This window comes from Wasmannia auropunctata, unplaced genomic scaffold (genome assembly GCF_000956235.1).
Source record: "Wasmannia auropunctata unplaced genomic scaffold, wasmannia.A_1.0 LD335163.1, whole genome shotgun sequence".
Classification (NCBI taxonomy): Eukaryota; Metazoa; Arthropoda; class Insecta; order Hymenoptera; family Formicidae; genus Wasmannia; species Wasmannia auropunctata.
In genome coordinates, this window is record NW_012027727.1 from 140,779 (window position 1) to 158,384 (window position 17,606).

Consider the following 17,606-nt stretch of genomic DNA (forward strand, 5'->3'; position numbering starts at 1 on the left):
CTTGCCAGCCCGCTCAGAGATGTGTATAAGAGACAGAGTTAATTCTTCGACTGCAAACAGGGATATATCTAACCTTAAGATAAGACTAAGCAAAATAAATAAGTTTCCCCGTTATTGTTATTGACATCTCTTATTTCATATTGATTAATATGGAAATATTAAATTTTTGAAATGTCGCAATTGGAATTGTACATTTCTCTGAAAGTGTTTCGTAACTTTGAAGAAAACAGTTTTACGACTTGGCCTGCAGCCAATAAGAGAAAGAAAGAAAACTAATATTATGAAAAGCGACGATTTAAATAAAAATGTAAGGAAGAGTCTAGGAATCTAAATATCACAGAAATTCAAATACCTTAAAAGATACTTAGAGAATTTAAAATTAAAGATGGAAGTTCAACATTGAAATTCGAGAAATATCGAAATTCATAAAATCTAGACAATCAAAATTAAACAATTGAAATTTTGTACTCGAGGGAATGCAATTTTAGAATATATCCGCAAGATTGTTTGGCACCCCGGTGACTTCCCAGATGGTGGCTGCCAGTCTGCGGGAATGTTCCAGGACGCATGTCGACGTCGTCAATCCTAAGTGTACACAGTATAGTTCATAGATTCGGACTTTGCTCGGCGAGAGTTTTGGAAAACACGTCTCAGTTAATTTTCTGCATATGAAAAAATGAGATATTTTAGAATCTTTCGTAACATTATATAACTATATTTCATTTTTATTATTGTAAGATCTTTTTGATAATTAAATATAATTTTGTATTTTTTAATTGTAGATTAAGAGACAAAAAAATGTTTAATTAAAGAACATAGTTTAAAATATAACCTGTAATAATCTCCGCAAAGTATGCCCGGTATCGGGAAATTTTTCATAACATAGTTAAGGTAGACTTTACATTTCGGTGGTGAACATCCCTGCAAATATGAAAAGAGATTATAATATAAATATTTATTTTTTATATTATATATGATATTTCATGAAATATAGTATCTTGCAATGTAAAATTTAATTTTTTATTAAACTCCATAAAAAATATATAGAGTAACAGATAAGATCTGTTAATATTTTATTTTTATACACTAATATATTTAAATATATTAAAAATATATTAAAATTGCATACATACGGAATTATCCTCGAACCATAAAAAGTAGGAGTAATTGAATGTAGTGTCCTTCCACATAACTGATAGATGACCCTCTTGTAAATGCATTCTACTTTGCTCAACCATGTTCCAGATCTACACAAAAACAAAAAATACTTCTATATAAACTTATTCTATTTGCAGTTACATCAGGATTTTTCACTGCATGTGTCACGACTCACGAGACACATGTCGTGGCGCTAAAGAGAAAGCGCCAGACCGGACCGTGTCTCTTTATGCAGCCGGCGAGTCACGAGCACTCGAGATTATCTCGACAACGGCTGAACGGATCCATTTCAGGCTCACTATAACTGTTTTTTAAAATAAATTCATGTTTTTCAAAAAAACTTTGCTCTCAAAAAATAGTAATATTGAGTATTGCTTATTATATGTTACATGATGAACGTACGCTATATATATAGAGAAATATGTGGAATTTTAAATACGAGAAAACTTTTCTCTATTTGGCCATCTAGTAATAGATAGAAGAACTACATAAGCTATGAGAATTTTAGATAAATAGTATGATTCTTTTAGTCATGTTAATTGTCATACTACATTTTTTTTACTTTAGATCCATCAAGGAAAGTTTTTTTGAAAGATATTTCAAAAAATATATAATGAATATAAAATTATTTTAAATCAAGAAATTAGTTTTTCAAAGATATAGTTAAAAAATATAAATTGAATATGAAAAAATGCTGTAGTCATTGTCAACCTAGTGGACAACTTAGTGATGTAAAATAAAAGTTCTTTATTTTACTATTCCCTATAAATTGTCCATTTACAATCATAATTAAAATTTTTAAATTCCTGAGTACCTAAAGTACCGACAAATATAAATACCGATTTTTTTGTCTATGTAGAAAGATTAAATTTTGATATAGCAGTTGTAAAATAAAACAATTATTAAAAATTTTAATTATTAAAAATTTAAATATTGACATTAAATAAATAGAACAGTTTTATCTTTGAAAAGCGCGTACTCTTAGCGCCCTTTTTTAAAAAGATAATTTTTTACTAGTGTTACAGTGTTATTAATACAGTGTTATACCATATAATTAAATTTAACAAATTTACTTAAAATAATTTTAAGATAACTAATGTTGTCTCTATAGAACCCACCTTTTTCATTGTGAGAGCGAGCGTTTCCATGCTCGTGAAATCCAGTGTAGGTGCCACGAGTCTATGCGTATTCCTGTCGATGTAGATGAAATGCACTAAACCTGGAAACTCCTCAAGATATTTGTTGATAGTTAGGGAAGTTCTTGTGGAAACTCGATAACATTAAGGAGACATACGAAATAAAAAAGTTGCATGTGCGATGTGCTAATTTAAAAAACTTTTAGATAATGTCTAAAAAAAGAATATAAATTTTTCTAAAGAAAAAAATATGTATAATTAAAATTTTGTATGTTAAATATCTATTCTTCTCCCGTTATAACAAACAATGTCTTCATATTTTATTAAAAATATAAGTTTCATAAATAATATTAAAAATTAAATAACGAGATTTGAAGAATAAAAATTCTAAGACATTTTAAAAACTATTCAGAGAGGAAAAAAGTCAGGGGAGAAATCATGCCTCTTCAAGCTTTAAAAAAGGATATGATCCTAGCGTAAAGTTTTTCAGAGCTTTGACTTTCAGGAAGTCACTGAAATCGTTCAGCTTCTGCCTCACGAGTCTGCCAACCGTTGTCAGAACATCAATTCCTTGCTTCAAGAAATTCCTATCAAAACAGGTTAAACGCAATAATTCTTTCAGTGTCTCGACGAAGCCAGAAATATTGGCTTCGATCTGCAGAACCACTTCAGGATCTCTGGAGCGTAGAAGATCGTTGTATTTTTTCCGAATAAAATCCCATTTGGTCTGTAACCTCTTCTGGCACATATCGACATCATTTCCGACGTTAGAACGATTCTTCTTAATTCCCTCCAGCATCTTTTTAATTGCTATATCGAGGTTCTCGAAGGCCGGTTTCAACTCATCAATGTCTCGTTGAGACTGCAGATTGTTTATCAAATTTAAATAATGGAAACTGTCACATAATCCTGAAGAAATGGAAAGATTCGTGGCTTCGACGATTGCTATTAAATTAATGGAATCTGACAACTCGAAGATGTGAACTGCATTAGCTGTATAATTATGCTGGCAGCCGAGGAGAAGCGATTGGCTGTAGAGATCATCGTCAGTTAAGGATGAGAGTCCTTCGTTCACAGAAGATTCTCTGGAACCTCCTACAACAAATAAAGAATTATTATAATCTATTTAGTTAGGAGTTCGTCCTTAATTCTAATAATTTTCAGTTATGCCACACAAAGGTATATAGATATTCGTTACCAAAAACTACGCTGAAAAACCTACTAAAGAGATCCGTAATGTCCTCTGAAGTAGGAGCGGTCAGCTTAGCTCCGAAGCTTAATTTTGTTTCGTCGCTTTTCAAAGCGCTGCTCTCCGGCAATAAGATATCACTGTCACCGCAATCATCATGGCTTTCCGACTGATCGTGCATTCGCTTTTTATTCACCACCCAGCATAGCAGGATCATCAACAGGATGTCCGAAGCGCACAGATCATGAGCGTTTTTGCTAGAGTACAAGGACAGAAATTTGGAGCCCACTAGGAGCAGCAAATGCAGATTGCTAAATTCAGGCTGTGAATTCTTCAGCTTGTCGCAGGCGTCGTGGAGTACCTTGAGGACCGACGACGCTACTTCTGCATTCACGGACAACTGTTCCACTGCTTCTGTCAACATGCTTTGTTCGCTGTTTCTTAGATTAGACCACGCATCCAACAGAGAAGACACTAGACACATCTTCTGCCAATTGGTCTTTAATCTATAAAGAAGATCAAAGCAAAGCGATTAATTAAATAGCTGTAATTATTATCGTAACTATTTTATTAACAATCACTGTCTTGTCACAATATACGATTAAACACTATACAGTCCTTATCAAGTAGAGCTTATTTGTTGATTTATCTTAAATCTATAATCTTATAGATTTTTAAAAATTATATTGTAAACTCTATTATATTAAGTATATTCTAAATAACAAAAAATGTATATATATATAGTTTTTTTGTTATTTATCTATTATATTATACTCTATCAAACTAATCTATTAGCTACATACTAACATTGCAATGTCTGGACCACACACATGCCGTACAATGGATACGCATACTCCCAGCGTACGTCTCATGAGTTCTACCTCTTTCGAAGCAATATACATGAAGGTATAGCCAATGTACTCGTCAAACACCATGTTGGTCCCATCCTGGAACTTCATAGAGGTATAGGAATTTCCGAACTGCGAGGCCATCACATGTTGTGACGTGAGTATGGGTGAAAATAACTGCATTATGATGTTGGGACTCGGTATAGAATTTTCCAAATCTGTAGTATCCTACAAGAGAGAGAAGTACTTATTGTTACTCATCAATGATTTAACATTGATCTATTGCCTTGTACAAATAGTTGTTGTTACATTGGAATAATTTTTTTGTACTCTTTCTTCTAAATATTCGGGAAAATAACTGTACAGTTCTAAGAGGTTATAAACTTCACAAAATTGATCCTTATGTCACTATTAGGTAATCTCAAAGTTATCAATTACCTTATCGTCACCGAGCAATCCCTGCATTTTCGCCAGCTTCAGGATATGGCTGGCAAATTTTTTATTGCATTTTACAAACAACACATCGTTCAGATGGTCGAATATCAATATACCTCTCATCTCGTTTCTTGCGATTTAACGCGTGATTGTCACGTATAATCGGTATAATCTTTATCTAGACAGAACTTCGTTTTCGTAAGATTGTATCTCTGTTGAACATGCGGACACTGTATGACGTATGTTGTTTATTGCTTTATTGTTTACCTAACTCGCTTGCACTCGCTACGCTTGGAATGTTTTGACGTTGACAGTCGTGATCGACGTTTGATAAATTTACCGATTATCGATACTTTGCAAACCGCAATTAAAAATCAAATTCTTAAAAATATAAATGGTAACATATCAGAGAATAAAGTGACAAAGTAAAACTTCAATAGTTCTTAGAATTTTAAAATTAAAAGTTCGCGAATCGTGAAAATTGTAACTCTTAAAAATCGATAAAATATTAAAAGAATATAACGAATAAGGAAGTGATGTTAATTAAAATTTCATAAATTGTGAAAATTTTTAGAATTTCTACTCCGCAAGTACTGATTGCCACAAAATAAAATCTTAAAAATTATATTATTACTATATCATTATTTATAATGCATGGCGCCATATAAGAGCGATTAACTATCATAATCAGCAGATCTTCAATTGCTTCAATTTCAACCTTCAATTTTATACGAAAATTAATTGATTTGTGAGTGAAGTGAAAACGATGAGTTGTTTCATCTATATTTTAATTATTTATTATTACAATATTTACTATGTTTACATATAAAATATTCCATTTATTTTATTATTATAAAATTCTCAGTTGGGATGATACATATCTCTGTGAAAACGGTATGTGTGTGTGTGTGTGTGTGTGTGTGCGCGCGCGCGTGCGTGCGCGCGCGCGTCTATACCTTATTTTTCTAAAAAATTGATTGGACAATTGAATAGTTAATATGAATAAAAGAAGGTAAAATAAATGATCATCCATTTCGTAAAAATCTACATCAAGAGACACGATAGTATTTCGCGCAAAAACGCATAAATAAAAGTAAAAGCGTTTCATTTACAAATAAAAGTTGTCAATTGCACCCATATTGTTATCTTAAATAAAACATATTTTCAATAATTAAAGATGCGCGTATTAAAAAAATATTACTAAAAAATCATTAAAATTAAATTTCTCAGCTATTGTATCGATTATTGGGTCTAATTCCTTTGCTGTTGACAAATCCTAAAATAAAAGGATTGTATCAGTGCATTGTATCACTCTGCACATGTATTAATTATGCGATGTCAAACTTACTAGGAGGAGGTCGTTGCCACCGATATATATTCATCGGCGGAAATGACGTAGGGAATGTTCTCGGGAAGATAGGCACAAGCACAGGTGGTGCCTGTCCTCTAAACATCGGCATCGACATCGGCGTCGGCATCGGCATCGGTATCGGCATCGGCATCGGCATCGGCATTGGTCCAGATAAACGCTGAGACAAACATCAGTTTGTAAAAATGCGGTTCCTCCCAAAATATGATAAGTCACACAATATTACTTCAGATAACTGTCTAATCCTATATATTTTGTTCCTTTTCAATCCTGATTGAAACAAAAGTGCTAATCAATTTTCTTTTCTGGACATCAAAGTTTAGCTGCACTTACCATGTAGGCGTTGTAGTCCATGAATGAAGATGCACAATTCGCATCTAACTCGCGTGATGCGTCAGAATAATTTTTTCTAGATGAAACTCTATTTTTGTAATTATCCACTCTTTTTTCTCTAGCTCGTTCATTGGTCAGCGAAAGACTTCTACTTCTAAAAAGAAGGAACATTTTTTTATATTCGTTATAAAAATGTACATATTAAATTATAACTTCATTATAATACATAGAAAAATTTGCATTCATATAACAAACGTACAAATCCATAAATCGCTAATATGATTCTAAACAAAATATACAATATTTATTGGAATTTCTTTCTGAATTCAAATTTTCTTTATATTTGAATTATTGGGTTTTATTTTGTACCTGTAACGAGATCTTGATTGATCCCTAAAGAAAGATACGCTACGGCTATTGTGATGTAACGAACTTTTGTTTCTTCTTTCGTTTCTACCCCTATCTTTCTCATCGTTGTCTCTTATCGGACTACGTCGCCTTCTGGAACATAAAATAAGTATTTCTAATTTTATTTATGTATAATATGCACATTCATTATTCATGTGAAATAAAAAAATCTATTAAAACTGCTAAGATTCTTATAATTTTTCACTTATAACAGATTAATCCTAAAGTTTTTTAAAAATCAAGATTAAAAAAATAATAATAAAATTTCATATCAATAGTACTTATTGTAAAAATTTAGAATTATCGCTTATCATTTAGTAATTTATTGATTTCTTATTAATGAATAAATTGTAACTAACCTGTTGGGATTGTGTCTATCATCTGTTCGATTATCTCGATGTGTAAATGACTTCACTTGCGAACTAGATCAGTGTGTTAATATATTATTAGCAACATAATAAATTAATATTACAATATTATTGTTTAAATATTTAATAAAATACTTATCGAAAAATAACTTGATAAAGTTTATATTTACGATATATACATATCTAATTTAAAATAAAAAGATTAAAGTTACCAAAATTTATATTAAAATAATTCATTATTTTGTATAATCAAATTTTTTTTTAAACTAGCGACAGCATTCTACAATATTCTTTCAAAAACATTATATTCAAATATATATAAATATATATATATATATGTTTTTTTTATAGATTCATATATAATTACGTTTAATGACCATAAAAATAATTTTTAAGATCTATTTTGGACATAATAAAAAACTGTACATTTATAAGATTTATGTTAAAAAAATATATTTGAATGTTTTCGAAAATGTAGAATGTATTTTAACAACCAACTTTATATCCACTAGTTAAAAAAAAAGTTGATTATTTTCTAATAATAATTGCAAAATACACTTTTTTTCTACATTTGTTTATTTTTTTATTTTTATATTTTTATATCATGATTCTTTTTACAATAGATATAGAACATTTTCTTACCTGTTCTGCAAAGTTTACCTGTTCTCATAAATTTTTCACAAAATTATTTTCGGTCAATCAGGAACATATTGCTGCAAATTTTATAATAAAGATATTAAATTAATAAAAAATATTAAAAAAAAGAAATTATTCAAGTAAACATTTATACTGTTTCGAAAAAGATATTTAGTATACATACTTATAAGATATTTTTTAATTGTTAAGATGTTTTTTTTAATTGTTAAAATTTATAACATATAGTAATGATAATTTATGTTCAAGAATACAAATTATTATCATTATCTCTTAAATGTGTAAACACGTAAAACGCAATATTCAATAGTTTGTAAACATTATAAAAACATAATACCAAAAAAAGATTATTTTTTAAAAAGATTTTATAGAGATTCAAATGTCATATTAAAAAAAAATTATACTATGTTCACATAGATACTTATAGAAAATAATTATGCATCAAAACAATTAAGTATTTAAAACTCAAAATATCTGGAACATATGTACATTTCAAAAAAAAAAAATCTTTTAACTTTGTTCTGATTAATGTATTTACATTGATATTTTTTAAAATAATATTTAAAATAAAGATTTTAAAAAATTTTAATAACACAAGAGTGAGTCAAAAATTATTCGCACTTTTGTTTCCCCAATTTTTTCCCATAAAAGTAGGGGTTCAACAAGTATATCATTTTTCTACATAGTCTCCTTGCTTTTCAATGCTTGGTCCAGCGGTCCACAAGCTTCTGTATTCCCTCCAGGAAGGTTTTTTGTTAGTCGCGTAGCCATTTATGCATCACTTCCTGGGTACTCATAATGAAGTGATAGGGATAACGTGTCGGTATCGTTATACTGTCGTTGCGCAGATATTTTATATTTTATATAGTAAAAAAGCTGCGCAACGACGATATAACGATATCGAATTTTCGTTAAGAGTTACAGAATCCAGGTACAGGAAGCGGTGCATAAATGGCTGCGCGACCAAAAACTTCTTCCTGGAGGAAATACAGAAGCTTGTGAACCACTGGACCATGTGCATTGAAAAGCAAGGAGACAATGTAGAAAAATGATATACTTGTTGAACCCCTACTTTTATGGAACAAAATTGTGGAAACAAAAGTGCGAATAATTTTTGACTCACCCTTGTAGAATACCACTTAAAACAAAAATAATACATACAAAAGAAGGTTATAATATATATTACTTCTCTTAATTAATATATTTTTTCTTCTTACCAGTACTTTGTGAGGTCCGTTATTCCTTCGTAATTTCCAAAAGTTAAAAATAAATTTTACAATCTGATAATAGTTGTTCAAAGAATTCGACATTACATTCAGTCTATACAAAATTGTTCGTTTATTCATTCATTTATAAGAATTTTCTCTGATAGATACTATATAAACGCTATAGAGAATTTGATAAGTAAAAATTAAATATATAAGATAGTAACTAAGAACGGGAAAGTAGGATTGTAAATTATATAGGACATACGGACGAGGAGAGGACTTAGATTGTTAAGAAAAGTAAAAAAACTTAAGACGGGAAGTCTGAAATAGGATTTTGAGATAAAAAGATATAGTAAGCAAGAGAATATAGATAGATAAATCGTTTGGAGTGTAAATGTCAAAATTACGAAGAATAAATGGATATATGTGAATAATATAAAAAATGATATAAAAAAAGTGTAAACCAAGTTTCTTCTTTGGCTACAAGTAATAAAGATTCTATTTGAATATATAAGATAGTATAAAAAATGAATGAATAAACAAATATGAAAAAATATGATCCATTTATTCTAGGATAGCTCCTAGGACTGCTCTTTAGCAAAGTGTGTATAAGCAATACTTAATGTAGACATCTATGTAATTTTATAATTTTGTATATGGAAAGCTCTCGAGATAAACTACAAGAATATGCAATAAAAATGGGGAGATTCCATTAAAAAAATTCAAGGTGACCTTGTTATAATTTTGGCGATGCCACCCAAGATTAAACCAATAGAGATCCAATAAAGAGAACCAATAAAGATCAGCAAATACATCTTTTTAAACTCTACAATTTTTGTCTTAAACATTTTTCTATAAAACTTATATTTCCTGAGTTATTCAGAAGTTCCAAATTTTTTTTCACACTCTGTATATTATCCATATAAATTTAATTGAAACTTGAAAAATATTTTTTTGTGAAGTGAGCTTCGAGAATCCAATATATTGAAATTTTTATATACATATACATATGATAATATCATGACGTATGTATATATGGATAAACAATACTCAATAATTATATAATATATCATATATTTATATGTATATACTGTATAATATATACAGTATATTCATATAACATTGTATAATATATATCCACTAACAATTCCAGGACACCTAAATAATTTCTAAATGGTTCAAGATATAGAATTGAAATTTATAAAGGTATAATGAGATCATAAAATCTATCATTCAACTTTGAAAATACTCACTTTAACATCCCTGGGGGCAGGATGAAAGGGAAGCCAGAAAATTTTAAATGGCATATGCCATTTAAGCCGGCTCCCTTCTCCCTACCTCTTCCGGGAGGTGTTAAAGTAAGTGTAGGATGTTAAGGTGTAAACACCTTTTTGAAATTGAATAATAGATTTATTTATTTTATGATTCCATATACCTATAAATTTCAGTCCTCGAACCATTCAGAAGTTATTTAAATGTCCTAGAACTTTTGGTGGGCACTGTGTAGTGTACACAATATATGTGTGTTATTTAGATAAATAATATAATGTATATAAATAAGTAATAATTCAATACATACCAATGTAGAATTTTATCATCATCAGGACTTTTGCACGTAGAAGCGTTCTTCCTACTTGTTGACTGCTGTTCTTCTGAAATTAAAATAGCCCAAACATGTTCTTTTAACATCTTCTCAGTTGTCACATTTGATTTACATTTTATAATTTAATCCAGATAAATAACTTTATTTCATTTTACAGATATATAAAAAATGTTAAATTGTTTTAAAAAACCATATGTTACATGTAAAAATAGTAATACTATATAATTATACTAAATAAATACATTGAATAAAGTATTTAAAAAATAAGTAATATAAATACCCAATTGCTCATTTTCTGAGAATTTAATTATCCGTATCTCTTCAGTTTCTTTTATTTCATTTCTTTTGAATATTGGGCATTTACCTTCATCTATAATTAATCATTTTTTTCAATTAGTTCATTGGGCAGATTATGCATATTACGATATTACACAACTCTTCATTAAGATAAAATTGCAATTCTTCATTATGTTGAAATTCCAACTCTTCAGTATGTTGAAAATATTTAATTTTAAAATAAATTGAAGGAATATTTAATTTTATTATATTATATTAATATAGTATTATAAAATTTTTTCCACCATTACATGATTTGAAACATTAAACAGTTATAGAAGTATCACAAGGCTAATATAATACTTTACTTTGTCTTCGAGGAAGAATTATATCATCTGGATTTATAATGTCCCGTTCAATCTTTACTGACGTACTCTGATCCTTTGTTGGAAGACTGCTCTCTTTATTGCAAATAGTTACCTTGTTTTCATGCAGTTTTTTCTTGTCAATTATACCTTTTGGACCATTAAATATTACTGATGCTCTCCGTTTAAAACTATTTTAAAAACAGTACATCAATTAAAAAAAAAACATTCCTCATATAAAAAAATTAAGAACAAAATAAATTTAAGAAAATCATTGAAGTTAAGTTTATATTGCAAGTTGCATTTATAACATTACTATATAATTTTATATTATACTCCTGATACTACTCATATTTATGAATTATAGATTTGACACTTTTTTGCAATACTTTCAACTAATTCAAACATATTTCATTTTGTCTAATTATTAATGTTTATTCTGTAAATTCAAAATTTCTTATGTATTATGTACTCTTTGGAATGCTCGTAGTCAGGGAAACTAGTTTCTCTTCGTTGAGGACTAGCGCTCTTGCTTCGCCGTAGAGACTTTAGCTTGCTATTGATTACTTCAGCTCGTTTCCTTTCGTACTCTTCAATCATTTTTAACTTTCGTTCCTCGTGCTTTTTCTCACGTTCTTGTTGGATACGCCACTCCTTTCTTTTTAACTTCAATCTTTCTTGCTCTTTCTCTTCCAATGTCGATTCCCATGTTCTGCGAGATTCATCCATTGTTACCGCTACAAATAACATTACACATTAATATAGCAGTACGGTTTAGTAAAAGAAATAAATAGAATTAATAAAGTGATCTTGCTTTTTCCTAGTAATACGGATTTTTTCTTTTAGTTTTTTTTTTAAGTTAAATATCTTTCGCATAAATTCTCGTCATTTTGTATGCAAAAATATTAAATAAAATGGAATACACGTATACACGCGTACGCTGACAAAATATTTTATAACGGTTATACAATATTTATAACAGAATATGTTCAAATGAAAATACGAAATTCGTAAAACGTAGATGTTTTTATCTTAATATTATCTTAACACGCAGAATGACGAGGCTGTAGAGCTTAACCTAGTTGGAAGCGGAATTTATGTATAGCATGCATACAATTCTTTTTTTCAAAGATATTAACTATTATATCCGTGATAAAAATATAATATTGTTTTATACTAATAATCTTACCCCCACTCCGTAAAGAACGTAATGATCTCAAACGAAAACGCTTCGTCTCCTTTTTCTGGACATAAACAGACGCAAACCAGTAAAACGCCGCGTGCTCCAACTTCCAATGCAGCTAACAATGGACTATGGAGCAAACTGAAGATTGAGTGCATCAGTCACAATGCATCCGACGCCACGTGATTCGACTAATCGCGCGCAGTTGCGCGCGCGGCTCGACTGGCTTTTCCACCCTGCTCGTAGCTAGGACGAGTTTACGCATAGCAACACGCAGCCCTTAATTTCAGTTTTCGTACCTGCCCAATGTCACCCTTCGTTAGCTCGAAAATGCGCGAAACTTGACCGATCACCTTGACATGTAAACCGTTTTTAAAAATAAATTACCAAAAAAAATATTTTATCGAGATAAGTGAACCTTAAAAATTTCCAACGATAACTGCGAAAATCATCGGATAAAATTTAAAATTGAATACAAAATAGAAAATAACACAAAATTAAATCTATTTCGGCTGGGTTTTAATGTCAATCAAATGGTTAGTATCATTCTGGATGTTGTAAACGCTGATATTGAACGCGTCTTATATCATTGATAATAAACATGACTTATTAAGCATAGATTTTTTGTGAGATTAACAAAGGCTGTATTCGGAAACGTTCGAGTGCCCTCGTGTATTATTTTATTTTTCTTGACACTTCTTGTTCACCGAATATTGAACAAGGATAAAATAATATACAGGGAGAAACTCGGATGACGTTTCCGAACACAGCTAAAGTATTAAATAAAGATTAAAATATTTGAAGACAACAGTTATAATTTTCCGCCATTTATTTAAGACAGAGATAAAAATTATGAGTCAACAACAGTGTCGATTGTTGGTAATCGCTTGTTGTTTACTTTTTAGTTGGCTGCTTGGCAGGGGCAGCGGTTTTCGTAGTATCTTTGTCAGCTTTAACTTTCGGGGTCTTCTTCACGCTCTTCTTGTGCTGAGCCAGCTGCTTTTTCCTTCTCGTCAGAAGCGCGATGGTCCTCGCCGTTCGCGATTTCTTCCGCAATTCCACCTGCAATATTACGAAATCGCGCGATAAGTCAAAATTTCGAATACAAATTGTCATTACATTTTGCAATTCCTCTTCAACTATTATCGCATAATTTACTAATCTAAGCTGTATGTAATAAATTAAACGACGGAGTTGCACTTACGCCTCGTTTCTTAGCGAGAAGAACTGTTCTCTCGCGCTGGCGCTTCTGCGCGGTCAGGATGGCGGCGCGTTTCAGGACTGCGGCATACGGATTGAGACGCAGCATAGCCCGCGTGTTGGTCAACGGGTTCAGTTTCTTAACTCTACGCACCACCTTCTTCCTGCAAGTGCATCAAATAAAATGTATCATGTTATTTATTATGAATGATAAGATAGAATAGGCTCCTCAAAGTAGTACGTTATCAAATTTTAAAAAATATATCTACAAATTTAATTGTGATCGTGATGCGTAAGATCATGTCTTCGCCTATAAATTACCTAGGAGCTCTCAAGACTTTGCGGATTTCCTCGGACTTCAGAAGTCTGGACAGATCCGTGTTGGCCATTTTAGGGAACGGCAAGTTATATCCTTTCTTAAGCTGTGACTCTTTACGCCAGGTTCCGTAAAGGGCGTCCAACTGCTCAAAAGCGGACTTCGTCCAGATTACGAAGCGTCCAACGTGGCCACCAGGTGCCAACTTCAGCAGATTCATCTTGTTGATGTTCATCAGAGAGACGCCGGGGATATTACGGAATGCTTTACGGATGCCCTAAAGATCATTATAATGTGATTTATATAGCAATCTGTTCTATAATTCCTACAGAATTATAAAAATCTAACAATTGAATTCGCGTTCGAGCGCGAGTAAAATTTATTTTAATTCAAATATAATTGATTTGTGTTTACAAATTGAAGTGTGTGTGTGTGTGTGTGTGTGTGTGTGTGTGTGTGTGTGTGTGTGTGTGTGTCAAACAATGTACTTTGAGAAAAAACTGCTCACCTGATCATTGCCATATACAATCAGTGGTCCACGTCGCTGAATGCGTCGGCGATTTCGCATTTTACCTTTACCAGCACGAAAACGTTGAGATTTATACACCTAATAAAAAAATAAATAAAATAATTTAAATTTGCTTCAAATTAAAAAAAAACCCAATTGAATTTAAATCAAGGAGCACTCATGTGGACTTGATTAACGAATTGCTTTTATAAGAAGTTAGAATTTTAAGATATTTAAAAAAATATTAGTCCATTCAAGTACTCATAAAAATACGAAGAAAATTGTTTGGTGATTCATACCCCTTGCTAGTGAACGCAAATCGACTAGTAAAGAACGCCTGAATACCATATTTTTCTAGCACCTATTAGGAGCATCCGAGCTAAATTTTGCTTAGCAAAGATGCGGACATTTAATGGTGCAACACGACGCAAGATGATACGGATCTTTAAGACTAAAAAAAACTAAAACCTTTTGGATATCATTCCAAGCCTTGATGCGTCTCAAAAAGATGACGGCCTGCTTAGTTTTCGTGTATTCTTGAATCTTATCGGAAACCACCAGCGGAAATTCCGGGACCTCCTGGATCAAGTGTCCTGTGTAAAAATACAAAAATATATTACAATTTATCATTCAATTATTTTTGAATATATCAGAATATACAATTAGAGGACTATAATTTTCTACGATTCTTTCGAATTATTGAAAAACTGCAATATAAACTGAAATGTTTCTCTCAAAAAAATTTTTATAGATAAAATTCCACAGAAATTTCGTTTCCGTTAATAAAAAAAATGCTATCTATATAAAAGATGTGTACCTTTAGATTGCACGAGTGCAGGGACACCAGAGGCGGCGATGGCAGAAACGAGAGCATAACGTTTCTGATTGACATTGACACGATGATGCCAACGTCGCCACGGCTTGGTAGGAGCAAACATGCGCCCGCCTCGGCACATGTTACCGAAGGCACCCTGCCCGGAACGGTGAGTACCGCCGCCGCGTACACGAGGTATACGGGCCACGGCACGTCCAGTACCCCATGATTCCGCAGAGGTTTGATGACCTGTGAGAAACAGAGACCACAATGTTAGCTTTCTGCACATTTATTAGTTATGCTATTCAGATATGATAATTGTCAATGTAATGATAATTATCATGTATACGAAATTAATAAAACCAAGACTTCAATATTTACCAGCCTCTTTAGAAACGCAGTACGGTTGTCTGCGGTTCGTAGAGATCAGCTGGTGCACGTCATTCACAATGTCGGGACGAATCGGTGCCTTGAAGACAGACGGCAGGGAAATTGTGTCACCCGATGCCTCATTCTTATCGCTGTAGACCGTAACAAGTGGTCTCGCCGTTGATAACGACTAAAAAAAAAAAAGAATACATGTTGCAATAATAATGACAAATCAATATATTAGTGAGATTTGCTCCTATGAATAGTGAATATTTCTTGTCTTTTACCTAACAATTTTTGGATACTATTTATTGTTAAATGTCTTTAAGAGAGATTCTTAGAAATTCAGATTTCAATCTCTGCACTGTTGTATGTACAGCACACAGCCACAAGAGAATGTGACATATTGCTGCGATCGGAAGGAGAAAAATCGTTTTTGTCCATGGCATTGAAATTTCTCCTCGTCAAAATTGCCTCCACGTTCGTAGTACACAATTTTTATCGGGTCATTATTCAACGGAGTCACGTATACCGCGTGTTCGTGCTCCACACACGCGACAGCCATCGCAATGGCGGATCCCTACCGGACATGTTGCCTCGACACGTGCACATGCTACCGAGGAACGTGGACACGCGCCTCTGACTCCGGATGCTCGTGCCCTCGTATCCTCGTTATCGCGATAACGCGAAAAACTTTGTCTCAGTTCTCGGGGCACGATGTGATAAACTGGATTCGAATAACGTTCCGCAGGGAAGGTGCTACAGATGGGTGCATCGGAGAGGGTTGGGAGCGACAGTCGGGAACGGCCGCGAACCTTCCCCGATGAGATTAAGCGGACGATCGCGCGGAATCGACGGGGAGGGAAAACCGCGACGTACGCTCGCACGCAGGAGATCGAGTTCCTTACCATCTCGTGTCCTTCCTATTATTTTTCACGCATCAGACGTTAAACCTAACCAGACCGCGTTCGCACGGCTCGTCTGGTCACGGGTAGAAAGGATCGTGTAGAGCGGAAACAGGTGTGGCATGGTGGGATGAGATGCGCAACGCGGATGCGCGTCGGGACCCACCAATCGGGAATTGGAAATCCGAACGAGAGGAAATATGGCTATATGCATATACGCTATTATGGATTGATCGATATATTGCTTACGGCCTTATGATTATGGCTAAAATTTTTTTACGTGTGATGACGTTTATAAGGATAAGATTTTTAGGATAAGAAAAAAATTATTTAATAGCGTTTTCGGACGATACGGGTTTGATCGCTCCGGGAGCGATTAATAACGTCACATGCTCTCCTCGTCCAATCAGAAATCTAAAAAAGAGCATGTGACGTCATTAATCGCGTTCAGAGCGATCAAACCCGCTCCGTCCGAAGTCGCTACAAGAAACTGTTAAAAACTTCCGATATTTTATATTCAATTTGACAATTTATAAAATTGGCCAATTTATATAACTCCGAAATCTATATAAAATCGACGCACGTCGCTTTACAATTTTGTTCATCAATCCGACACTCTTCGAATTTTTATCGGGAAGAGTCGTAGCAGAGAGAAGCATCTCTCTGGTCGTAGTGTGTTTTCACTCCGACTCTTCCCGTGTCGGTGTTTTGTCCAACTGAATATAATTATTAAAACCAGTGTGCATCTACGCGTAAAATATAATACTCTACGTTTACGTGTAAACAACGTAAACTATTGTAAAAGTGTCATCTATGTAAACAGTCAGTAGACTATATATTTATTCATTTAATAAATATATATAATTTAACATTTATGTAAAAAAAACTACTATTTGAGTAAGAAAAATTCTCTGGTTGCATTTTTAATCTTAATCTCGTAGTTAAATTAATGTTCAAAATA

General features: G+C 32.3%; 3 protein-coding genes across 6 annotated transcripts; all 3 read right to left on the bottom strand.

Moving 5' to 3' along the window:
* Window positions 1–42: 42 nt before the first annotated feature.
* LOC105457674 lies at window positions 43–5,074 on the bottom strand. Of its 3 annotated transcripts, none has more exons than XM_011702482.1 (8): window positions 4,770–5,074; window positions 4,291–4,559; window positions 3,517–3,989; window positions 2,762–3,389; window positions 2,277–2,397; window positions 1,134–1,247; window positions 833–921; window positions 43–662 (listed from the first exon to the last, which is right to left on the bottom strand). In XM_011702482.1, exons 1-8 carry the CDS (start codon window positions 4,887–4,889, stop codon window positions 485–487), a joined length of 1,992 nt encoding a protein of 663 aa, XP_011700784.1. In that variant the 5' UTR covers window positions 4,890–5,074; the 3' UTR covers window positions 43–484. The 3 variants fall into 3 exon arrangements, with proteins under 3 accessions (XP_011700784.1, XP_011700783.1, XP_011700782.1); XM_011702481.1 differs by having other exon boundaries at window positions 2,277–2,415; XM_011702480.1 differs by having other exon boundaries at window positions 2,277–2,421.
* Window positions 5,075–5,936: 862 nt separating this feature from the next.
* On the bottom strand, window positions 5,937–12,775 carry LOC105457679 (hybrid signal transduction histidine kinase B-like). Of its 2 annotated transcripts, XM_011702496.1 has the most exons (10): window positions 12,540–12,775; window positions 11,823–12,087; window positions 11,354–11,541; window positions 10,990–11,079; window positions 10,686–10,758; window positions 7,236–7,298; window positions 6,838–6,969; window positions 6,469–6,622; window positions 6,115–6,295; window positions 5,937–6,042 (listed from the first exon to the last, which is right to left on the bottom strand). In XM_011702496.1, the coding sequence occupies exons 2-10, from the start codon at window positions 12,077–12,079 to the stop codon at window positions 5,993–5,995; spliced, it is 1,188 nt and encodes a 395-aa protein (XP_011700798.1). In that variant the 5' UTR covers window positions 12,080–12,087; window positions 12,540–12,775; the 3' UTR covers window positions 5,937–5,992. The 2 variants fall into 2 exon arrangements, with proteins under 2 accessions (XP_011700798.1, XP_011700799.1); XM_011702497.1 differs by lacking the exons at window positions 11,823–12,087; window positions 12,540–12,775 and adding an exon at window positions 9,116–9,140 and having other exon boundaries at window positions 10,990–11,444.
* A 569-nt stretch (window positions 12,776–13,344) lies between these two features.
* Window positions 13,345–16,756, bottom strand: LOC105457681 (60S ribosomal protein L4). The gene is made up of 8 exons (XM_011702498.1): window positions 16,649–16,756; window positions 15,753–15,930; window positions 15,375–15,620; window positions 15,026–15,150; window positions 14,558–14,656; window positions 14,055–14,326; window positions 13,738–13,897; window positions 13,345–13,595 (listed from the first exon to the last, which is right to left on the bottom strand). Exons 1-8 carry the CDS (start codon window positions 16,649–16,651, stop codon window positions 13,428–13,430), a joined length of 1,251 nt encoding a protein of 416 aa, XP_011700800.1. The 5' UTR covers window positions 16,652–16,756; the 3' UTR covers window positions 13,345–13,427.
* Between the last annotated feature and the right edge of the window lie 850 nt (window positions 16,757–17,606).

Excerpts from the sequence above, each read along its gene's own strand:
- LOC105457674 (XM_011702480.1), bottom strand. The coding sequence starts at position 4,889 with ATGAGAGGTATATTGATATTCGACCATCTGAACGATGTGTTGTTTGTA. Across the intron at positions 3,990-4,290 it reads TGTGGTCCAGACATTGCAAT|ATTAAAGACCAATTGGCAGA; the intron begins GTTAGTATGTAG and ends TCTTCTTTATAG. Across the intron at positions 3,390-3,516 it reads GGACATTACGGATCTCTTTA|GAGGTTCCAGAGAATCTTCT; the intron begins GTAGGTTTTTCA and ends TATTTGTTGTAG.
- LOC105457679 (XM_011702496.1), bottom strand. The coding sequence starts at position 12,079 with ATGGATGAATCTCGCAGAACATGGGAATCGACATTGGAAGAGAAAGAG. Across the intron at positions 6,970-7,235 it reads GATAGACACAATCCCAACAG|AAGGCGACGTAGTCCGATAA; the intron begins GTTAGTTACAAT and ends TTTATGTTCCAG. Across the intron at positions 6,043-6,114 it reads GTGGCAACGACCTCCTCCTA|GATTTGTCAACAGCAAAGGA; the intron begins GTAAGTTTGACA and ends CTTTTATTTTAG.
- LOC105457681 (XM_011702498.1), bottom strand. Across the intron at positions 15,151-15,374 it reads TGCACTCGTGCAATCTAAAG|GACACTTGATCCAGGAGGTC; the intron begins GTACACATCTTT and ends ATTTTTACACAG. Across the intron at positions 13,898-14,054 it reads AAAGTCTTGAGAGCTCCTAG|GAAGAAGGTGGTGCGTAGAG; the intron begins GTAATTTATAGG and ends ATGCACTTGCAG.